This window comes from Schistocerca gregaria, chromosome 5 (assembly GCF_023897955.1).
Source record: "Schistocerca gregaria isolate iqSchGreg1 chromosome 5, iqSchGreg1.2, whole genome shotgun sequence".
NCBI lineage: Eukaryota > Metazoa > Arthropoda > Insecta > Orthoptera > Acrididae > Schistocerca > Schistocerca gregaria.
In genome coordinates, this window is record NC_064924.1 from 255,116,853 (window position 1) to 255,139,820 (window position 22,968).

Consider the following 22,968-nt stretch of genomic DNA (forward strand, 5'->3'; position numbering starts at 1 on the left):
ACAGGTGTATTTGGGCAAGAGTTACGTTCTCAGGTTATACAGAATGTTTAGAAAGTGTCACAAAAAATCACTTATATTCACTTAAACATTTATATTTTTCCAAAGCGATCAAATTAATGAGGTAAAGTGATTATCGCTTGACCAATCCTGCGATGGGTTTCTTCTGTTGTACCTGCGATCCGAGAGACCGGTTTTTACAATTTAGATACAGGGACTGGACAAAAATATGGAAACACAGTCAGAAATGCATACTTGACAGGAGCGCAGATGCTAGACAAGCCTGCAGGTTGCACTGTTGTATTTGACGAACGTCACGTAAGTTGTGTCCTCAGTAGATTGCAAGTGTCGTTTCCGGTCAGTTCTTTGCACTTGTGAGCACGTTATGTTGGAGCTAATTGGTTCCGGAAGAGGGCAAATTGTTGATGCTGGTATGGTGGGTGCTTGCATAACCAAGGTAGCCGAAGTGTTCGTTATTTTAAGATGCAACATATCGAATATTTATATCACATACAGGGAAAGCAGAAAAACATCATGCGCTAAGTCAAAATGCGAACGAAAGCGTTTTTTGAGTAATCTTGATAGTTGGTCATTCAAAAGGACTGTTACGCGATATGAGAAGACGACAGCTGCTAAGGCCACTGCTGAACGGAATGTCGCATTCACGAGCCCTGTCAGCACCAAAACAACAGGAAGGGATCTCCATACAGTGGCTATTTCACAGTGAAATGGAATTTCATAACTACACATAAATTATGAAAATACCTGTAACTGGAAAACAGGGTGCCGAATCCGTAAATCCTGACTAAGGGGCAACGGAAGAATGTCATTTGGTCGGACTTGTCTTGTTGTACATTGTTTTTTCCAATATCTGGTCGTCTTTCCGTCCCAAGATTGAAATATGGAGGGTGTTCAGTTATAATTTGAGAAGTCACATCATAGTATTCCAGGGTCCCCCTGACTACTCTGCAACGTCGCTTTACTGCAAAGGATTGTGTGACCATTTTGCCTAATCGGATCCATCCCATGGTACAATGTTTGGTCTCCAATGGTGATGCTAAGTTCCTAGGCGAGACGCTTCCTTTCACGCAGCTCGCATCGTCCAGCACTAGTTTTATGAGCACGAGGATGAACTGTCGTATATCCAAATGTTCAAATGTGTGTGAATTCCTAAGGGACGAAACTGCTTAGGTCATCGGTCCCTAGACTTACACTGTACTTAAACTAACTTGTGTTAAGAACAATACACACACAGCCATGCCCGAGGGAGGACTCGAACCTCCGGTGGCAGGGGCCGCGCAGTCCGTGACATGACGGCTCAAACCGCGCGGCCACTCCGCGCAGCGTCGTATCTGCCCCGGCCACCACTGTCACCAGCTGTTGAGCCTTTGTGGTTTACTTTGAGTGTGTGGTCGCTATCCACCTCCATTTTCGTTACCTAAACTACCCACTATTTTGCATGGAGAAAGGTGTAAAATACCCTATAAAACCATACAGAACCTCCATTTGTCAATTCCGAGACGAGTGGAATCTGTTTTGATTGCCAACGGCTTTCTTACACCGCATTAAGTATAGTAATGAGTTGTGTTTCTGGTGCTTCCATATGTTTGTCCATTCCCTTTAGCTGTAGTCACTGGTATAGAGGAAGAAATATGTAACCACAGTAAAAATCCATAGTAGGATCAATCAGGCTGCAATACCGACCACTCACTAAAGTGGGTCTTACGTATGAAAACGAATGTAGCAACGACAATAATAGAGACTTACAAAAATATTCACTGTACCTACTTGCTGTTGAAAAACAGCTATATTTCTCACCAAAGGAGCATTCGCTCATGTTGCACGATTTTCTCGCAAATGATTTCACGATGAGATAAGTGCTACTTATTGACAGGCTATTCAGCAATCTGATATGAAGCCATACAATATTTACGCGACATTCTGGAGTGCTGGCTTTCATGTAGGTCTTCAAGATGTACGTCGATACGAACCCTCATGGCAGCTCTCTACGAAGAATGCGCTTTCGTTCTCGATCAGTCCTTTATTCCATTTGTCGTAAATGTATCTGCGAGGGTCGAGTCTCCTATTAAGGTAAAAGATGTGTTCACAGTGTATTTGACACGACTGCGCATGACAGGACGTTAAGCAAATTTCGCATGCAATTGGCATACTGATATTGGCATGGCTGATATTTCATTTCAACGACAGTGGAAAATAAGAAGCCACGAGTATGATCAAATGGTAGGGTTATATTGAAAACTATAGTTCCCAAGCCACCGTCGAGAGTTTGAGATATGATGCGTGTTGCTCACTTTTTGGAAGAAGGGTGTTTTTTTTTGTCTTGGCAAACGAGATTTTACTGAAGTCCATTGAGTCATAAACTGCCGACGAGATAAAAACAGTGATTACCTGTTAGTGGTTGAGATATGATGTGCGCTCGTCATAAATCACCCCATCAAACGCTTTAGCAACTACCATTCAAGAAATAGTGTAGTTCCGTCCCATGTGCTGTACATTATAGCACTGGTTACCAAGATAACGTAATCGAATGACATGACAGTTTCTAGGTATTAAATCTCCGTGCGTGGTACTGCGAGTGTAGTATGTTCTTAGACACGCAAATGCTCAAAGAGTAAAGCCCTAAACATTCTACAACTGCACTAGAAGTTCTTCTGATACGAAATGCCTGTATTGAAACAGCTCAAGGAACTCTATCATAGGGCCCGCGCTGTCTATTGCATTGGCTTTCAAACATTTTTTGTTGCTAAGGGCATCTCCGATGTAACCTTCGTGACTGATGAGGTGTGTGGTTTTATCTATTCCGACACGCCAGCAGGCAGAACACTTATGCCTACAGCGTACTGACAACCTTAAAAATTGCTAACGAAAGTCCATACACGGCCCGAAGACTGCGCTCTGAAGTGCCGTACCATGCAGCATGTTGGTAGTTCCACATACCATCAATGCAGTTCGTTATTGCGCTGATATTCTATGCCTGACTCAGTGAACCTGAATTTTTTGTGAGCTAGGTACAACATGACGGAATGGAGTGTACCTCACTCCAAATGTCTTTGCTGATCACAACATGTTTCCACGACTCTGGCATGCTAGGTTTCCAGACAAAATGCTTTCCGTTTGTGCATGTTGGGTTCGCTGGAAGGGTGAGATACAAAAACAATCTCCATACAATGGAGAAACTTCCCACAGCCATTCCCAGATTATCGCTCACCCAACCCAGATAACCCCCCGAGAAATTTTATCAACATACACAGCTATGCGCAGGTCTGTCTCCAAGACGCCATTTTCAGATCTCTTGCAGAGATCTTCGCCCTATCGTAAGCATCTCTTCATGTATTAAATTACAAACTTTTACTACACAGTTGCTTTTCGACCGTATAATATGATAGTGAGCATTTCCTCAAGTAATACGTCCCACATGGAGCTGTGATGCAAAATAGATCTAATCATCAACAGTAACATAACAACGAACAAAGCATTCACATAAATAAGAAGATTTTTACCAGTACAGTACTTATACTACGAAGCCAGGAATAAGGAGCGTAACAGAAATGAAAGACGAACACTACAAATGAGTGCTGAAATATACCTTTGCGCCAGGGGGCATTGGTCTTCGCCGACGTACTTGAGGCCGTGCAAACTTGTGTTGACGCAGTATTCTTTGAAGTATGCCCACGTTTTCTGCAACAACGTTGTGCGCTTCCTGTAGGCACAACAGATTATTTCTCACAGTTAAACATGTCAGGTGAAAAGTGCTAATACTTAGTTACTATTTTTAATATTATATACACTGTTGGTCAATACCAAGAGGGATAGCAAAAAACGAAATTTTACTTACCGTGCACAAGCATTATACTAGGAAGTATATATGATTAAATTTTCGGGTGGACAATGTGTGAAACGTAGTACATCTCTGGAAACAACACAACTGTAACCCAGATGGGCGTCAAATCGATATGAGCTTAAGTATAAGATACGCATATATTATTCTATGCAGCTTCATACCTGCATGAGACTTCACCATAGAGGCTGGTGAGTGGTGGTGTACCAGTCTCTCGGCCTCCCAGTATCAGAAGTTTTCAGTGCGTGAGAGATTTAGGGAACGTTTTGAACAGGCCAACAGTTGGACACACTCATTGTTGAGGTAGGACAGGACAAAACGGGCAACATATGGTCTTTTGTTATCTTGTTGAAAGGCAACTTCACGAACATCTCGAAGATGGGGCTACCGGCTTTAACACGTCATAAACGTAGCGCGAACTGTTCAAATTACCGGCTGTGCCAAGCGGAGGTGATCATGCTATATACCCAACGGCATTCCATACCTAGATATGAGATGTTGCTCTACGATCCTGCACGCCCTCTCAGGCGTTAGTTGACTGGGGCTTCGATATCCTGCATGACGTCGAGAGTTGCCCTCGATTTAGCTCAAGTGGTTCAAATCGCTCTGAGCACTATGGAACTTAACATCTGAGGTCGTCAGTCCCCTAAAACTTAGAACTACTTAAACCTAACTAACCTAAGGACATCACACACATCCATGCCCGAGGCAGGATTCGAACCTGCGACTGTAGCGGTCGCGCGGTTTCAAACTAAAATGCCTAGAACCGCTCGGCCACACTGGTCGGCCTCGATTTAGCCATTTCATATTCGCTCGGCAGTCGTGGAATCCCGACCAACGCGAGTAGCAATATCGCGGAACGATTTATTGTGGGCTCTTAGGACATGATCCTCCTACCTTCTAATACCAATACGTACTGGTAGAAGTTTCTCCTTCTTACACTTCGTAAGTGACTATCTTTTATCAAATAACCATTATTAAAATGAGATTTCTGAATGAGAAAACGGCTGTACAATCTTTCCCTATATACAAAATATAGGAAGGAATTACTTTTACCTACTTCGCGCGATTGAGTTGAACTGCCGATTCTTTTCTTATACGAGAATGTACTCGTAGTTCTTTCCAAATCAATCTAACGTTAATGATGGGCATGCACCATGGTGTTGGAAATTGAATGGTCAGTAGTGCACAGTGGGCTGTCCATCATACAGTAGAAATTTCAATAACGTTTCCTATCAATACTTTCATCTCACCATGTTCTGCGCTGTACTTAGTGTCTTATCATAGTGAATCATGGATGCAAGCGCGGAAATACAGTTCAACTCAAAATCACTTCGCCGACGTGTGTGTCTCGCTTGAAAATGAGTAACTGTGTAGCGACGGTGACCATGATGAGCGAGTTCCGAATTTAGCACCTTGTCGATGTTGCTGCGATGGTCGATGCCGAAGCCAATTCGTTTCTAGTCGCATAGCACAAACTGAGTCGACTGGCATAACGCCTGTGTCATGCGTCTTGAGTCCGTGAGACACTTCGGAGATCTTCACAGCTCAACTGACGGCATTGGCGTTAAGTCGGGTGACTAGGAAATTAAAGTCACAGCCTCGCTAGACTATCCCGGCAAAAATTTTGTTCCATGCTAGATTTGAACGGAGAACCACCGCACAAGCGTACTTTAGCGACCTAATTCCAATCATTAATGAATAGATACCGGTTGGAAAGTAGAATGGCCAATAGTCGGATCCTGAATTTTTGCGTCACTTGTGGCTTCACTCACATATGGCAATGTGTTGTTTACGTGAAAAATGATAAATTGCGCCATCGTTGGGAGTCAACGTTAAGATGTGCCCCCATCCCAATAAATGACTATGAGAGTGTCTTCTAAAGTCAGAGAAAGGCATCTACATCTACATCTACATCCATACTCCGCAAGCCACCTGACGGTGTGTGGCGGAGGGTACCTTGAGTACCTCTATCGGTTCTCTCTTCTATTCCAGTCTCGTATTGTTCATAGAAAGAAGGATTGTCGGTATGCTTCTGTGTGGAATCTAATCTCCCTCATTTTATCCTCATGGTCTCTTCGCGAGATATACGTAGGAGGGAGCAATATACTGCTTGACTCTTCGGTGAAGGTATGTTCTCGAAACTTTAACAAAAGCCCGTACCGAGCTACTGAGCGTCTCTCCAGCAGAGTCTTCCAGTGGAGTTTATCTATCATCTCCGTAAATGATTACTAAATGATCCTGTAACGAAGCGCGCTGCTCTCCGTTGGATCTTCTCTATCTCTTCTATCAACCCTATCTGGCACTGATCCCGCACTGCAGAGCAGTATTCAAGCAGTGGGCGAACAAGCGTTCTGTAACCTACTTCTTTTGTTGTCGGATTGCATTTCCTTAGGATTCTTCCAATGAATTTCAATCTGGCATCTGCTTTACCGACGATCAACTTTATATGATCCAGAATGAGATTTTCACTCTGCAGCGGAGTGTGCGCTGATATGAAACTTCCTGGCAGATTAAAACTGTGTGCCCGACCGAGACTCGAACTCGGGACCTTTGCCTTTCGCGAGCAAGTGCTCTAGATCACTTGCCCGCGAAAGGCAAAGGTCCCGAGTTCGAGTCTCGGTCGGGCACACAGTTTTAATCTGCGAGGAAGTTTCAACTTTATATGATCGCTCCATTTTAAATCACTCCTAATGCGTACTCCCAGATAATTTATGGAGTTAACTGCTTCCAGTTGCTGACCTGCTATTTTGTCGCTAAATGATAAGGGATCTTTGTTTCTATGTATTCGTAGCACATGACACTTGTCCACATTGAGATTCAATTGCCATTCCCTGCACCATGCGTCAATTCGCTGCAGTTCCTCCTGCATTTCAGTACAATTTTCCATTGTTACAACCTCTAGATACACCACACCATCATCCGCAAAAAGCCTCAGTGAACTTCCGATGTCATCCACCAGGTCATTTATGTATATTGTGAATAGCAACGGTCCTATAACACTCCCCTGCGGCACACTTGAAATCACTCTTACTTCGGAAGACTTCTCTCCATTGAGAATGACATGCTGCGTTCTGTTGTCTTGGAACTCTTCAATCCAATCACACAATTGGTGTGATAGTCCATATGCTCTTACTTTGTTCATTAAATGACTGTGGGGAACTGTATCGAACGCCTTGCGGAAGTCAAGAAACACGGCATCTACCTGTGAACCCGTGTCTATGGCCCTCTGAGTCTCGTGGACGAATAGCGCGAGCTGGGTTTCACACGACCGTCTTTTTCGAAACCCATGCTGATTCCTACAGAGTAGATTTCTAGTCTCCAGAAAAGTCATTATACTCGAACATAATACGTGTTCCAAGATTCTACAACTGATCGACGTTAGAGATACAGGTCTATAGTTCTGCACATCTGTTCGACGTCCCTTCTTGAAAACGGGGATGACCTGTGCCCCTTTCCAATCCTTGGAACGCTACGCTCTTCTAGAGACCTACGGTACACCGCTGCAAGAAGGGGGGCAAGTTCCTTCGCGTACTCTGTGTAAAATCGAACTGGTATCCCATCAGAACCAACATGAACATGCCTGATCAAGTCGACCTTCGGGTTGAGTACAACTTTACCTTTTTCGATACATCACTCGAAGATGACCTGTGCCTGTAAAGGATTTGAAGGCCAGTACTTGACACATGACATTTGAAAGCGCTTAAGTTGGGAAACGCACAAGCAGATCCCCTGGACACTGAGCTCCCAATGTCTAAATCCAAGTGCTGTTGTTTTGAGACTGCGTGAAACAACTTCTCTGTAGCACTCCTGTTGATCCGTAGACCTTGATTCAAGGGAGGTGACACAGTGGCTGTAATATTGAATTCGAATTATGAAAAAATGTAATTAAAATCCTCGTCCTGTCATGCAACGGTGGGTTTCATATGGTTTCCCTAGATAACATCATTCGGTAGCAGGATGATTACCGTTAGCAGAAAACGAACGATTTCCATCCTCCTCCAGTTAAATTAGTGTCTCGTCTTTAACACATTGGGTGCCTCGTGCATCAGATCAATACCCAAGGTGACTCCTCTTGCAAGCCATGTGCATAAAATTGAGACGTATGATCCAGGCCGTGTGTATAGTTCATGGACACAGATACACTTAATTCAAATGGATATAGAGTTTCCCTGATCTCCTGGAGAGGCTGTGCACTTTTGGTTCCGAAATTCGTTGACGGATGGTGTGACAGTCGACTCTTTTAGTTTGCCCTGCAGTCAACTGTTTAATTGTGTTTACGACCTCTGTTACACTAGTGGTTACTCGCATGGCAACGCTGCTAGACGTTAAGTGTGATTCAACTGTTTCCGTGAAGATCTGAGTTACGTAGTCTATAGTCTGTTAATTAATACAAGTATGTTGTTACATCTGTTGTGAATTTGTAAAAAAACCTGTTGAGACATTACATATTCAGCATTTATATTATTTTCGCTCCATTCTCCAAAAAAAAAATATTATTCTTCTGAAATACTGAAAAGAGTCGTGATTGGTTATCAAAGGTTGAGCATAATTCCTATGCACATGGCCTAGCAGGAACAGTAGTGAAGAAATTAACTTCACAGGCCATGTGCCTAACAATTACACATACCTGTAAAAGGCCTCGGCCTGGTACAGAGCCTTGGGTGATTCACGTCCAATGTGTTAATGACTATGACGACAAGGCATTGTCCCATAGCTTAGCTTCCTTCCTTTGTGACTGGAACTGCCTGCCTTGTTCAACAAAATCAGAACTATCCTGGTGTTTTCGGACACATTCGTGGAATAACGAATAGGTAACGCACCGTAAAAACTTTATACTCTAATTATCGTAACTAATGCTTTTCCGTCTCTACTTGGAGCATTTCCCGACTTATTCAGACCGGATAGTCCCACAATGAATAACTTGTCTCAGGTAGACAGCTCTATAATGACGCGAAGAACCTTTAATTTTTGACATGTGACGTCCAGTTTAAGGCTGTGCATACTAGCCAATATGTTTATTGGCTACATATGCAGAACTGACGCATGACAAAAGGTAAATACGAGTGAAAGCGTTACGATTACCGCTGCCTACCGATTCGGTCCTTCCACCTATCAGACTCTTCGCATATTTCAGGTATCACGTTCAACAATAAATGACGCAGTGGCGAAACGGAAACGATTTTGTGATTATAAGAACCATTCTTCGATGTGGGAAGAAAAAAAAAAAGTAGATAATCGCTGCCGTTCACAAGTTCATTAATACCACGAAGATTCGTTAGGAACAGTGATCTCTACCTAACTTCTTAATCTGGACGTCGAACTATAGCTGCCTGAAAGTGCCAGCGAAAGATTTGATTACTTTCTATCTTGCCTAATTACAAAACAAGAGGGCACGAAATGTCACGGAAACGGAAAGAAAATACCTTACGAATGCAAGCCACAAGAGTCTATTACATGGGATGTTCCAGACTTTTTTGAAAAAATCAAATGAACTACTAAAGAACTGCTGCAATAAATAGCAACAGTTCTTTGTATCATTTCAAAACGCGAGTGTGTTCCGGACTTTGACATCCTGGTCAAGAAATTGGTCGCATTTTATTTTACTTATGCTTTCTTTTATCAAGCAAAATAGCCCTATGCGATGGAAAAGATATCGACAGATTAAGTACTGTATTAACTAAACCTCTAAGTACAAAAAATTAGATAATCAAATGTCGTAAGTAATGCAGACACCTCTTGAACGAAGTTGACATTATTTGCTCAGATATGCCGATATAAAGATAAAAAATACGAATTACGATTCAACATGTGGAAGGGCACCTGCAGTCTCACCATATTAAATTTCTACATGCTTGGTTTATGAAGTGTTTCATTGCCTATCAGCAGTTCCGTTATATTTACTCTTCATAACATAGAGACATGTATTGCAATGCGACTATATTTCTCACATCAGGATGTAAAATACTAAGTTTTATATATCTCGACTCCTGAAATTTCTAATTTCCTGTTACCATTTGGACGAATAAAAGCTCAAGAGAGATAGTATAATTCACTGCTTATGGAATTATTCTGATTAAGTTGGCGTTTCTAATGGAGTATTACAGTCTTTTGCTAATACTTCCCTGCCTCTGATACTGTTATAGTCAGTGACGTAAGTTCTGTAACGAGAATTAAGTAAATAATTCTTAATCTCGTGCTGACCAATCGAAACTTTTTGCCTAACTACAACATGGCGGACGACGACGCAGGTGACAGGGGTCCTTAGACACGCTGCTGATGTTCTGTGTTGAGAGACCAGAGTTCTGCATTGATCTTGAAAGGCTTCTGCTTTTGCGTGAAACGCCTTTCATGTCTTGCACTCGAGCGCGCTACGATAGTCACTTTTCAGCCTCAAAGGGCCGTAGTCATCTAGCTAAATGTCTTGATGGACGCATGACCGAAGCTAGCCAATAGGAACGCTAATTGGTAGAATTTGTTTTGGGAGGTCTCGAAGCCTGCACACAACCCTGTTGTTTCTTCCTGCTCCCGTGATGACTGGACATGCCGATTTTCCACGTAGCACAGACTTTTTATGTTGTGATGGTGGAACAGGCACATTCATCTCACTTCTTTCTGTGTTTGACAAGACTGTGAATGGATTTTCAGGTTTGCGTTTACGTGATTGTACAGTACGTGGACTTTCAGATCACTGAGAATTAGATTTCTGTCAGCGATTTATTTAGCTGTCGCATTTGGCGTGGGGAATGTTAGGTGTTTGCGATCTCAGCTTAACTTTAGAACATGTGAGAATCAATATCTTTTTTTATTCATTCATCCAAGGTTACAAGTGACTTATCTCAACGCTGTTTCGCGCGTAAGACAATGTTTGAGGAATTAATAATAATATGCTCTGATTTTCTGTTGACTGTTGTATCTGGTGGGCATGTAAAGGCACGTTGTCCACGGAAATATATTTACGTATAAAGTATGCTATCTTGTATGTAAGTACTGACAATTATATAACTTTTCACTATAGTTGGAATCTTACGAATTTATTATCCTTATTCGTCGTTTCTGTTTAATAAAGCCTTTCCACGCGTTCCATACGACCACATGTGTTCACATTCCCGAAACGTACGCCATTCATTTTAATTAGCTTCGAAGTCGAAGTGAAACAACCTGTAACAAAAAATGACTGCAAAAATATTAAAAAAGAATTTCTGTTGCGCAGTTAAGTGTGTGTCGCTGTTGAACCTTGGAGCATACACGGAGCCATCGAAATAATTTCGGTAACCACACTAGCTCAAACTTTTTCAGTTTATTAGGTAATCTAGGCCACAGATAGCAGTAACATTTGCATTGCACAAATTATCTATAAGATACAGTTTATTTACATACATAATTAGTTGCTGCATAAGGTGTAACAGTTTGTCTTGGTCAACTCTGGTTAACCCTCTTTTGCGAAAGTCCTTACCACTGCGAAATTTAAACTGTCTCAGACAAATTGCGCTTACTTATGTGTGGTTCAGATATATAATGGGGTCATACTTCAGCGAACAAAACCTGACTCATAGCAACTTACGGCCTTTCAGGTTACAGAAATTAAAAGATAGCAGGCTTTCACGCTAATATGGGGATCATTGGTTGGAAACAGTGAACTATACATAAACTGGAAATCGAACTGCAGCTGCCTAATAATGCCGGCAAACGATCCTCAGCTTCGTTTCTTGCCTAACTACAGCATGACTGTCATGAAGTACCGCTAGAATGCAGCCGAAGAACGAGACGAACTGTTTCAAGACTAGTGGAATAACTGATGATAATTCTGGTGTATCATTTTAAAAACTTCGTGTGCTCTAGATATTGACGGATTGATTACAAAATTGAACCGCAATATTTCACTTTGCAGAAGAACTACATGAGTTGCAGCAGAAAGGTATTTACTACATCACTCAAACTCTTCAGTACGTGTCATTCGTAATATAAATGTTGTAAACAATGACAATACATCTGGAATGAATTTGACATCTTTTGTCCAGATATGCCAACAGTGATAAATACTACACTTCAGACCATTAAAATTGCTACACCACGAAGATGACGTGCTACAGACGCGAAATTTAACCGACAGGAAGAAGATGCAAATGATTAGCTTATCAGAACAGTCACGGAAAGTTGTCGGCGGTGGCGACACCTACAACGTGCTGACATGAGAAAAGTTTCGAACCGATTTCTCATACACAAACAGCAATTGACCGGCGTTGCCTGGTGAAACGTTGTTGTGATGCCTCGTGTAAAGAGGAGAAATACGTACCATCGCGTTTCCAACTTTGATCAAGGACGGATTGTAGCCTATCGCGATTGCGGTTTATCGTATCGCGACATTACTGCTCGCGTTGGTCGAGATCCAATGACTGTTAGCAGAAGATGGAATCTGTGGGTTCAGGTGGGTAGTACGGAACGCCGTGATGGACCCCAACGGCCTCGTACCACTAGCAGTCGAGATGACAGGCATCTTATCCGCATGGCTGTAACGGATAGTGCAGTGCGTCTCGATCCCTGAGTCAACAGGTGGGATTGTTTGCAAGACAACAACCATCTGCACCAACAGTTCGACGACGTTTGCAGCAACATTAACTATCAGCTCGGAGACCATGGCTGCAGTTACCCTGGACGCTCATCGCAGACAGGAGAGCCTGCGATGGTGTACTCAACGACGAACCTGGGTGCACGAATGGCAAAACGTCATTTTTTCCGATGAATCCAGGTTCTGTTTACAGCTTCATGGTGGTCCCATTCATGTTTGTCGACGTCGCGGTGAACGCACATGGGAAGCGTGTATTCGACATCACCACACTAGCGTATCACCCTGCGTGATTATATGGAGTGCCATTGGCTACACGTCTCGGTCACCTCTTGTTCGTATTGACGGCACTTTGAACAGTGCATGTTACATTTCAGATGTGTTACGACCCGTGGCTCAGCCCATCATTCGATCCATGCGAAAACCTACATTTCAGCAGAATAATGCACGAACGCATGTTGCAGGTTCTGTACGGGCCTTTCTGGATACAGAAAATGTTCGACTGCTGCCCTGGCCAGCACATTCTCCAGATCTCTCACCAATTGAAAACGTCTGGTCAATGGTGGCCGAGCAACTGGCTCGCCACAATACGCCAGTCACTACTCTTGATGAACTGTGGTATCGCGTTGAAGCTGCATGGGCAGCTGTACCTGTACACGCCATCCAAGCTCTGTTTGAGTTAATGCCCAGGCGTATCAAGGCCGTTATTACGGCCAGAGGTTGTTGTTATGGGTACTCATTTCTCAGGATCTATGCACCCAAATTGCGTGAATATGTAATCACATGTCAGTTCTAGTATAATATATTTGTCCAATGAATACCCGTTTATCATCTGCATTTATTCTTGGTGTAGAAATTTTAATGGTCAGTAGTGTACAGATTTTCTCTTTCTCTTGCACCTACCTGGATGTCTGTGTATGTTTAAGCGCTGCTTTCAGGATGGGGAGATGCGCCGGCCACGGATGGGATCCACCTGGTGGATTACCGACGATGGTTTGTGTGCCGTCCACCCTCAATGTCGCTTTTAGGCGGTTTCTCGTATCACATCAGGTCCATACCAAAGTGGTACCCAAGACCTACTTCTGTTACACGATTCATAAACATTTATAAAAGCTTTGCATACTTTCACGTGATTGATACTATAAGGGCATCCGGCCACTCTCTAACATTAACAACGCCAAATCTGCTAATAACCATGCTGAACCCAAGAAAAAGGAAAAGATCTTATTTTTCTTTAGCTTCTATACCATACCTACCCGGGCTCGGCATGGTTATTATCGGATTTGGCGTTATTAATGTTAGAGTGTGACTAGATGCCCTTCCTGTCGCTACTCCTTTATTCCTCGAGAGGGAATGTGTGTGGCCCAACTCTTTGTGTGCGGTATCAGTCATCTGAAACTGTGCGAATATTTCTAAAAGCTTGCGAAGCGTGTAACTGAGGTGGGAGGTGGGTACCAGCATGGTTTTCACCTAGTCGGAAATGGAAAAACGCCTAAAACCCACATAAAGGTTGGCTGGCACAGCGACTCTCGTCGCCAGTTCGCCAACCGGATCTGATCCGGGGCCGGAGCACCGCCACGAATCCCGGAAGCGGTGCTGTACCAAGTGAGTCTATCCGGGCGGGCTGTAATATACAGGATGAAGAGAAAATGACGCAATTGGCAGTCGGCATGCGAATCTCAATCCCAGCTCAAGACAGAAGTATATCTCTCAAAACCTAGTCCCACCAATAGGTGTAACAGAAATGAGATTTAAAAAACGAGGCTCTGGCGACGCTAATCTGCGTGCATCGTGGCCATGAAGAGTTTGCATGAACTCTGCACTGTGACGCAGCTGTCTCGTTACCTGAGTCAGACGAGCCAATGCTGTAGGGAAGGATACGCAGACTCGTCCGGCCATTTTTTTTTTTTTTCAATTACAGCATGAAATTGTTTCCAATTCATCCCACCACAATGCGGTATTTCTTTCTGTTACTGTTATCTTTATTTTAAGACATAACATGAATTTCTTACAGATGTTAGCGACCACTTCGTTTCGCCCATGACACAAATAAAACCAGCAGATGTAGTAACATCGACTCTATCCAGTGATGTACAAAAAACACAACAGGTAGGCGTCACATTATGCTGTGCACAGCAATTCCATTCTGTATGTTCGGTAGCTAGAATAAGAAAAGGCAAACCTACGTTTGTAGCATTTGTATACTTAGAGAAAGCTTTTGACAATGTTGACTGGAATACTCTCTTTCAAATTCTGAATGTGGCAGGGATAAAATACAGGGAGCGAAAGGCTATTTACAATTTGTACAGAAACCAGATGGCAGTTATAAGAGTCGAGGGACCTGAAAGGGAAGCAGTGGCTGGGAAGGGAGTGAGTCAGGGTTGTAGCCTCTCCACGATGTTATTCAATCTGTATATTGAGCAAGCAGTAAAGGAAAGAAAAAGAAGAATTCAGAGTAGGTATTAAAATCCATTGAGAAGAAATAAAACCTTTGAGGTTCGCCGATGACATTGTAGTTCTGTCGGAGACAGCAAAGGACTTGGAAGAGCTGTTGAACGGAATGGACAGTCTCTTGAAAGGAGGATATAAGATGAACATCAACAAAAGCAAACCGAGGATAATGGAAGGTAGTCGGATTAAGTCGGGAGATGCTGAGGGAATAAGATTAGGAATACAGACACCTAAAGTAGTAAAGGAGTTTTGCTATTTGTTGGGCAAAATAACTGATGATGGTCAAAGAAGAGAGGATATAAAATGTAGACTGGCAATGGCAAGGAAAGCATTTCTGAAGAAGAGAAATTTGTTAACATCGAGTATAGATTTAAGTGCCATGAAGTCGTTTCTGAAAGTATTTGTATGGAGTATAGCCATGTATGGAAGTGAAACATGGACGATATATAGTTTGGACAAGAAGAGAATAGAAGCTTTCGAAATGTGGTGCTGCAGAACAATGCTGAAGATTAGATGGGTAGATCACATAACTAATGCGGAGGTATTGAATAGAATTGAGGAGAAGAGGAGTTTGTGGCACAACTTGACTAGAAGAAGGGATCGCTTGGTAGGACATGTTCCGAGGCATCAAGGGATCATCACCAATTTAGTATTGGAGGGCAGCGTGGAGGGTAAGAATCGTAGAGGGAGACCAAGAGATGAGTACACCAAGCAGATTCAGAAGGATGTAGGCTGCCGTAGGTACTGGGAAATGAAGAAGTTTGCACAGGATAGAGTAGCATGGAGAGCTGCATCAAACCAGTCTCAGGACTGAAGACCACAACAACGACATGTTCGATGTTCAGGTTTATCTTCACAGAGCTGGTACATACATGTACGAGCAACCCTCACTTTAGAGATATTCAAACCGACCACTTTGCCTCTGCAAACACTTCTCCACTCGCTGGATCATACGTTCCTCGACCTTCGCAACACACATGCATCCAGCATTTCCGGTACACAAGTGGGCTGTTAGGTCGTTTACATCCATGGGTGGTATACTATAAACTTGTTCCTTTAATTGTCCCCACATGAAAAAATCTAGTGGATTAAGGTCCGGGGAAAGTGGGGGTCAGAACATTGGACCTCCGCGACCGATACATGTCCCCAGAAACGTTTCATTTAAGTAGTTACGCACATACGCTCCAAAATGTGGCGGTGTGCCATCATACTAAAACCATAGCTTCCACTGAACACCAAGTGGAACGTTTTGTAATGCGACAGGCAAAGTATTGCAAGGAAATGTACGATATACGATAAGGGCACCTTGTCCGGTAATAGGTAACGCCCCAAAAGCACTCCTCTCACAATTCCAGCCCGCAGATTTATGCCAAAGTGTGCCTGAAAGCAATGTTTACGGGTGACAAGCGGGTTGTGTTCCGACCAATAATGGCTGTCGTGGAGTTTGAAAACATCTTAATGAATGAAGCTAGATTCGTGAGCCCATATCACGTTGTTTATAAAATATTCGTTAGCTTTCACTTGGTGAAAAAGCCATTCAAAAAACAGTTTTCGTCGAATGCGGTCTTCTAGCAACTGGTGTTGATTTACCATGTGGCTAAGTGGATGCAGTTCTTTATCGCGTAATACTTCAACAACCAGTCTTTGACATATTTTAAACTGCCGTGCAGTATCACGGGTACTTTGCTGGGCGATTGGTGAACATTTTCAAGAATTGCCTCCTCTGTGGAGTACGTCCTGCTGGGCGATTGGTGAACATTTTCAAAAATTGCCTCCTCTGTGGAGTACGTCCTGCTGGGCGATTGGTGAACATTTTCAAGAATTGCCTCCTCTGTGGAGTACGTCCTGCTGGGCGATTGGTGAACATTTTCAAGAATTGCCTCCTCTGTGGAGTACGTCCTGCTGGGCGATTGGTGAACATTTTCAAGAATTGCCTCCTCTGTGGAGTACGTCCTGCTGGGCGATTGGTGAACATTTTCAAGAATTGCCTCCTCTGTGGAGTACGTCCAACTGGGCGATTGGTGAACATTTTCAAGAATTGCCTCCTCTGTGGAGTACGTCCTGCTGGGCGATTGGTGAACATTTTCAAGAACTGCCTTCTCTGTGGAGTACGTCTTGCTGAGCGATTGGTGAACATTTTCAAGAATTGCCTTCTCTGTGGAGTACGTCTAGTCACTGGACGGCCTCTGTCCATTATTCGTGGGCGAAGGTTATCAGTTTTCCGAAGGCGTTGCTCCAGGCGACGAATAACATTCTTATCTGGATGGTGCTTTTGAGGTTACCGTGGAGCAAATGCACGAGTAGCAGCAGGGGCTTGGTTATTGCATGCACCCAGCACCAAAAGCATATCGACATATTCATCGTTTGTGTACTCTGTCGGGACGGCGCCTTCCATGAACGTGATGGGACCACTCATGGATTTGCACTGCGCGGTTTATTGACACATGCATTCAGTTAAATGGATTCCACTGTTATGTGATGTGATAAAACGATGTCCTGCTTATAAACGACGAGCAGTAAGGAGCGGGCGTCTTTAAAAAAAATTTAAAAAAAAACGGATGTTATGGATGTTACAAGGATGAGAACCATAGCTTCAGGGTGAATGAGAGTTTGATGTCCCAGCAGTCGCCTCAGTGAGATACGACGTCTGGTACACTAGTGCAGGGTACGCACGTTCCTCTATACATTCTGATGCTCTGCACGATGTGACAGTGTTTGAAGCTCCTCGTTTGCATACATATATTTTCGAAACGTTCCCGATCTCTTTTGCTATAAAGCTTTTGTCTGGATGGATCGCATGCTGATCTCCAAGTTTCTACATCCTATATATTACATTTCAACAAAGCAAAAACCTACTTATTGATGAACTGATATTAAAATGTGCACAGCCACTTACATCTCGATCTAAAAAGAAATAAATTTTTAGATTCTTGATATCTAAAGTGTGGGAGTCGAGGCCTGCGGGACAAACATTGCGCACACCTTTCTCTTCTTCAAAATAGCCTGCGGAATGCCTGTGCACTTCATTTAGAGATGTTATTCCATTGGCGCTCAGTCCGGAACCGCGTGACTGCTACGGTCGCAGGTTCGAATCCTGCCTCGGGCATGGATGTGTGTGATGTCCTTAGGTTAGTTAGGTTTAAGTAGTTCTAAGTTCTATGGGACTGATGACCACAGATGTTAAGTCCCATAGTGCTCGGAGCCGTTTTTTGTTATTCCATTGGGATTTGTGACACGTCAACTCTGACACACTACGACTCCACATCCACTACTTAATGACTGCTCGCAACTAACTGAAAGAATGCACATTGTTGCTTGCAGTAGTTAGTTCAAGGTGTCGCCGTAGTTACTGCACAGTCAAGACTTATACCCCAGGCATAAAATCAGTCTCGGAACTTTTGGGTCGGACGGAGTAAGGGCTACACACTGAGGTGACAAAAGTCATAGGATAGCTTACACAAGGAATGAAAGAACAGTACATTGGCGGAGCTGTCACTTGTACCCAGGTGATTCTTGTGAAAAGGTGTGTGATCTGATTGTGGCCCCACAACGCGAATTGGCAAACTTTGAACACGGGGTGGTAGTTGGAGCTAGACGCATGGGACATTCCATTTTGCAAATCGTTAGGTAATTCGGCCTTCCTAGATACACAGTGTCAAGAGTATGTCGAGAATACCAAATTTCAGATATTACCTCTCACCACGGACAACACAGTGGCCGACGGCCTTCACTTAACGACCGAGAGCAGCGGCGTTTGCGAAAAAAAAAAAAAAAAATCGCTCTGAGCACTACGTGACTTAACATCTCAGGTCATCAGTCCCCTAGAATTTAGAACTACTTAAACCTAACTAACCTAAGGACAACACACACACCCATGCAGGATTCGAACCTGCTACCGTAGCAGCTCCAGACTGAAGCGCTTAGAGCCGCTCGGCCACCACGGCCGGCGTTTGCGAACAGTTGTCAGTACTAACAAACAAGCAACACTGTGTCAAATAACCGCAGGAATCAATGTGAAACGTACGACGAACATATCCGTTAGGACAGTACGACAAAATTTGGCAGCAATGTGCTATGACAGCAGATGGCCGACGTTGGTGCCTTCCCTAACAGCACGACATCGCCTGCAGCGCCTCTCCTGGTCTCGTGACCGTATCTGGTGGGCCCTCGACGACTGGAAAACTGGAGATGAGTCCAGATTTCAGGTGGTAAGAGCTGATGGCAGGGTTCCAGTGTGGTGCAGACCTCACGAAGCCATGGACCCAAGTTGTCAATAAGACACTGTGCAAGCTTATGGTGGCTCCATAATGGTGTGGGCTTCACATGGAACGGATTAGATCATCTGGTCCAACTGAACAGATCATTGACTGGAAATGGTTATGCTCGGCTACTTGGAGACCATTTGTAGCCAATCATGGACTGAATATCCCCAAATAACGATGAAATATTTGTAGATGACAACGCACCATTTCACTGCGCCACAGCTGTTCGCTATTGGTTTGAAGAAAATTCTGGGCAATCTGAGGGAATGATTTCGCCTCTCAGATCGCCCGATATGAATTCCATCGAAGATTTATGGGACATAATCGAGAGGTCAGTCAGTGCACAAAATTCTGCACCGGCAACACTTTCGCAAGTATGAATGACTATAGAGGCAGCATGGCTCAGTATTTCTTCGGGGACTTCCAACAATGCCACGTGGAGATGCTGCACTGCGCCGGGAAAAAGGAGATCCGACACAATTTTAGGAAGTATCCCATGACTTTTCCCACCTCAGTGTAATCTGAAGTGGGTAAGTAATCGTTAGTAGCGTAAGATCGGTCGAAATGTTATCCATAACTACAATATGACGTTCGACGCACAGGGCTGTAATCTGCGGGCGCTGGCGCTGTACCCAGAGAAGGAGCAAGTCGGCGTAGCGCCTACTGCGATGGAGGTACCGTGTTCGAATCCTGCTCATGTCCTTTGCCGGCACGGTAGCTCAGCGTGTTCGGTCAGAGGGTTTAGCTACCCTCTGTAATAAAGAAAACTGAGTGAACGGATCAACGAACAACCTGAACAAGTGTCATCGGACGTCCCCCACGAACAAAGTCAACGAACAATATAGAACAAAATGAGATTAAAAAAGAGAGAGAGAGAACAGTTCTACCTCTAGGTAGAGCTTAGATAGACCACTGGGTGGAACAATGGCTACATCGCCTTGGCATGTGGATGGGATGGTGCCACATATAACATTCGCTCTAAGCTGTTTGCCCTTAGACTCAGCGGGCCAGCTGCAACACGTAAAGAAGGATCCCGTATAACGAGTCAGACGAGTCTTTACTGCTCAGCGCTGAATGCAGGGATGTTTGTTGACATACATAGGAATGTCGAGACCGCCGGCGGATGGGCTAGTATCTGTGCTCCCTGTTTCGAAATTCTATTAACCTTCCGAAATTATCAATGTATGTATCATATATTTCTTATTAGTTATCATTATGTAAGACAGTCATTCCTAAACCAATGGCTGCCATATATTTTAATGGAACAGAAAGCACGATAACACAAATATAGCAAGATTTCAGCTACGTAGTGTCCTTTGTCCACAGTCTCAACTATTCTTTATGTACCACGTGGTTATAATTAAAGTGCAGCTACTCATGGAGGTCTATGTGGCCTGTAATTATCGTATGACAGCGAAACTTCGTACATATGCTAATGCGTTAATGTAGAGCCAATTTACGTTGGAAGAAATTTAGGTTCAATTTTAGCCACCAGTTGAAAATCTGGCGCTGTACAGCACCTCGTCGATGTCTGTGGTGCTCATATTGAACAAATTGTGTAAGCGGCGGTTAATAATAAAATCAACATTATGCCTCCCTCATTTGTTTGGCCGCTTCTGCCAAGGTCCCCTTTTTAATCCACTTCATGTGAAAATATTTCAATAAGTCTTTTTTCCATTCACAGCTCCAGATTTATACCTGGTTGCCAAAATTGGAACTGATTTTTTTCCAGCGTATACCTGTTCCGCATGAACGCACTAGAATATCTACCAAACTTCGCTGCCATACAATAATTACAGCCCGCACTGGAACTTCGATTTAATTATAACCACCCGGTACTTTCTCCAGTGACGAAACGAATACTACACGCCGTGGCCGTAAGTTACTGAACAAGCTGAGATTGGTCTCTGTCTTAGAGGTTAAAGACAGCATCTGAGTCTGGAAAATGTTGGTCACGTAGTCCATCTTTAGAGGAAGGAAGAAGATTAGGACTTAACGTCCCGTCAACATGGAGCTCATCAGAGACGGAGCAAAAGCTTGGAATGTTTCAAGCATAGAGAAGGAAACTAGCTGCGTCATTTCACAGGAACCATCCCGGCATTTGCCTTGGGCGATTTAGGGAAATCACGGTAAACTCAAATCTTGATTGCCAGACGCGGATTTGAACGGTCGTCCTCTCGAATAGGGATTCCAATATGCTATCAACTGTGTCACCTCACTCGGTGCCACTTTTCACAGGCCAAGACAAGTGGAAGCCTGTTCAAGTTAACTGACGACTGTGTGGTGTATGTGGTAGGAAAGTTACCTAAATTTGAGAATGATTTCCGTGGTCGTAAAACTGCTATGGGATCTCTCGTTATCGTGGTGCAAGCGCAAGTTTACCTTTCATATTTCGCTGACTTTGAAAATTCGGGAATTCAACTAAATCGGTGTCGTCTTGCAGCGTTGAAGACTAACAGTTGGTTTAGACCCCATGTCATGCCAAAGAACCACGTCCCGTATAGTCCAGTAGAATGTGCAGATGGCTATGCCCTGAAAATATTTCTTGAGAACTCCATGGACTATCTTTTGGATTACGGTTCATTGTGATGAACCACACCTCATATGGGGAGATAACGGTTTTTCAGAAAACTGTCGCCTTGGGCCTCGTATTGGTCCAGGAGATTGAGGAGAATTTCAGTTCGATGAGTTTCTGGTGTTGTGTAAGCATCCGCGCGACCGATCCAACGCAGACTTTCCGATGACTCAGATTGCGTAACGTCTTTCCTAAGGGGTACAGCCGACATTCAGCTGTGCACACAATTCATTGCTGGTAGTCCGCTGATCATCTCAGATGAGTTGGTGGAGACGCTGTTTATTGTTAGGGACGGCAGCTGAGCGGGACGTGGCTTGTCTCAATGTTCTTTTGAGCAGCACTGGAATGCAGCACCTTACATTACTCACGTCTGTTGTATCGTTTGCATACACTTTTAACAAGCTTTGATAGATTTCAGTTGGTACAATTTGTTCAAGATGAGGATTCCAGTGACGCATCTCTAGTTCACACATACGTATCTCAATATCAAATGTTGTTTTGGAATGCTCCCCTATTGCTGCTGTCTGTCTGAAAGCAACGAAACAGGCAGAACATTGTGTGAAGATTCAAAAATTGTAGACCTTGTGTGTAAAAAATGATAAGGGACATCTTGATAGTTCTGAGAAATTACACAGTAAAGCTTCCATAAAATCTTATAAATGAGACATTTGAGGTATTGAAACGTGATTTGCCCTTCAGATAAGTCCCTGTTTTAAAATACACCGCCGGTAAAAACAAATAGTACACCCTTTTACAGGTTTCCAATCACTCAATATTTCTTGTTCCAACAGCGCATGCAAAGTACAGATCAATAGTACAAACGGTTCTGAGACACCAGGTTAGTACGTGGTGTAGCCTCCTCGGGCGGCAACGCAGGCGCTGACCCTGGCATCCAATCGATCGTACAAATGGCGAATACTGTCCTGGTATACGTTATGCCACGCCTGCTCGTCCTGTTCACGGAGTTCTGTAAGAGTTGTTGGTAGACGAGTAGCACGAGTCACTTACCCTCTCATCGTATCCCACACGCCTGATCGATTGGAGACAAGTCCAGAGGTCGTGCTCGCCAGGGAAGTTTCACTGACAGCGTGTGGGCGAGCATTGTCCTGTTGGAACAACGTATCACTTTCCTATTGCAATGACGTCAAAAGAACGGGTCTAACAATTTTCTGCACCTACCGAACGCTGGTTATCATCCCCTCTAGCAAAACCAAAGGTGAAACTTCATGGCAGCTTAAAACTGTGTGCCGGGCCGAGA

General features: G+C 43.7%; 1 protein-coding gene across 1 annotated transcript in view; it reads right to left on the bottom strand.

Annotated features, from left to right (window-relative positions):
- Window positions 1-22,968, bottom strand: part of LOC126272183 (pickpocket protein 28-like) — a 268,820-nt gene that overhangs the window by 216,229 nt on the left and 29,623 nt on the right. The window contains exon 2 of the mRNA XM_049974837.1: window positions 3,605-3,718. Within this exon, the coding sequence (XP_049830794.1) occupies window positions 3,605-3,718 (114 nt within the window). The remainder of the gene's footprint in view (window positions 1-3,604; window positions 3,719-22,968) is intronic.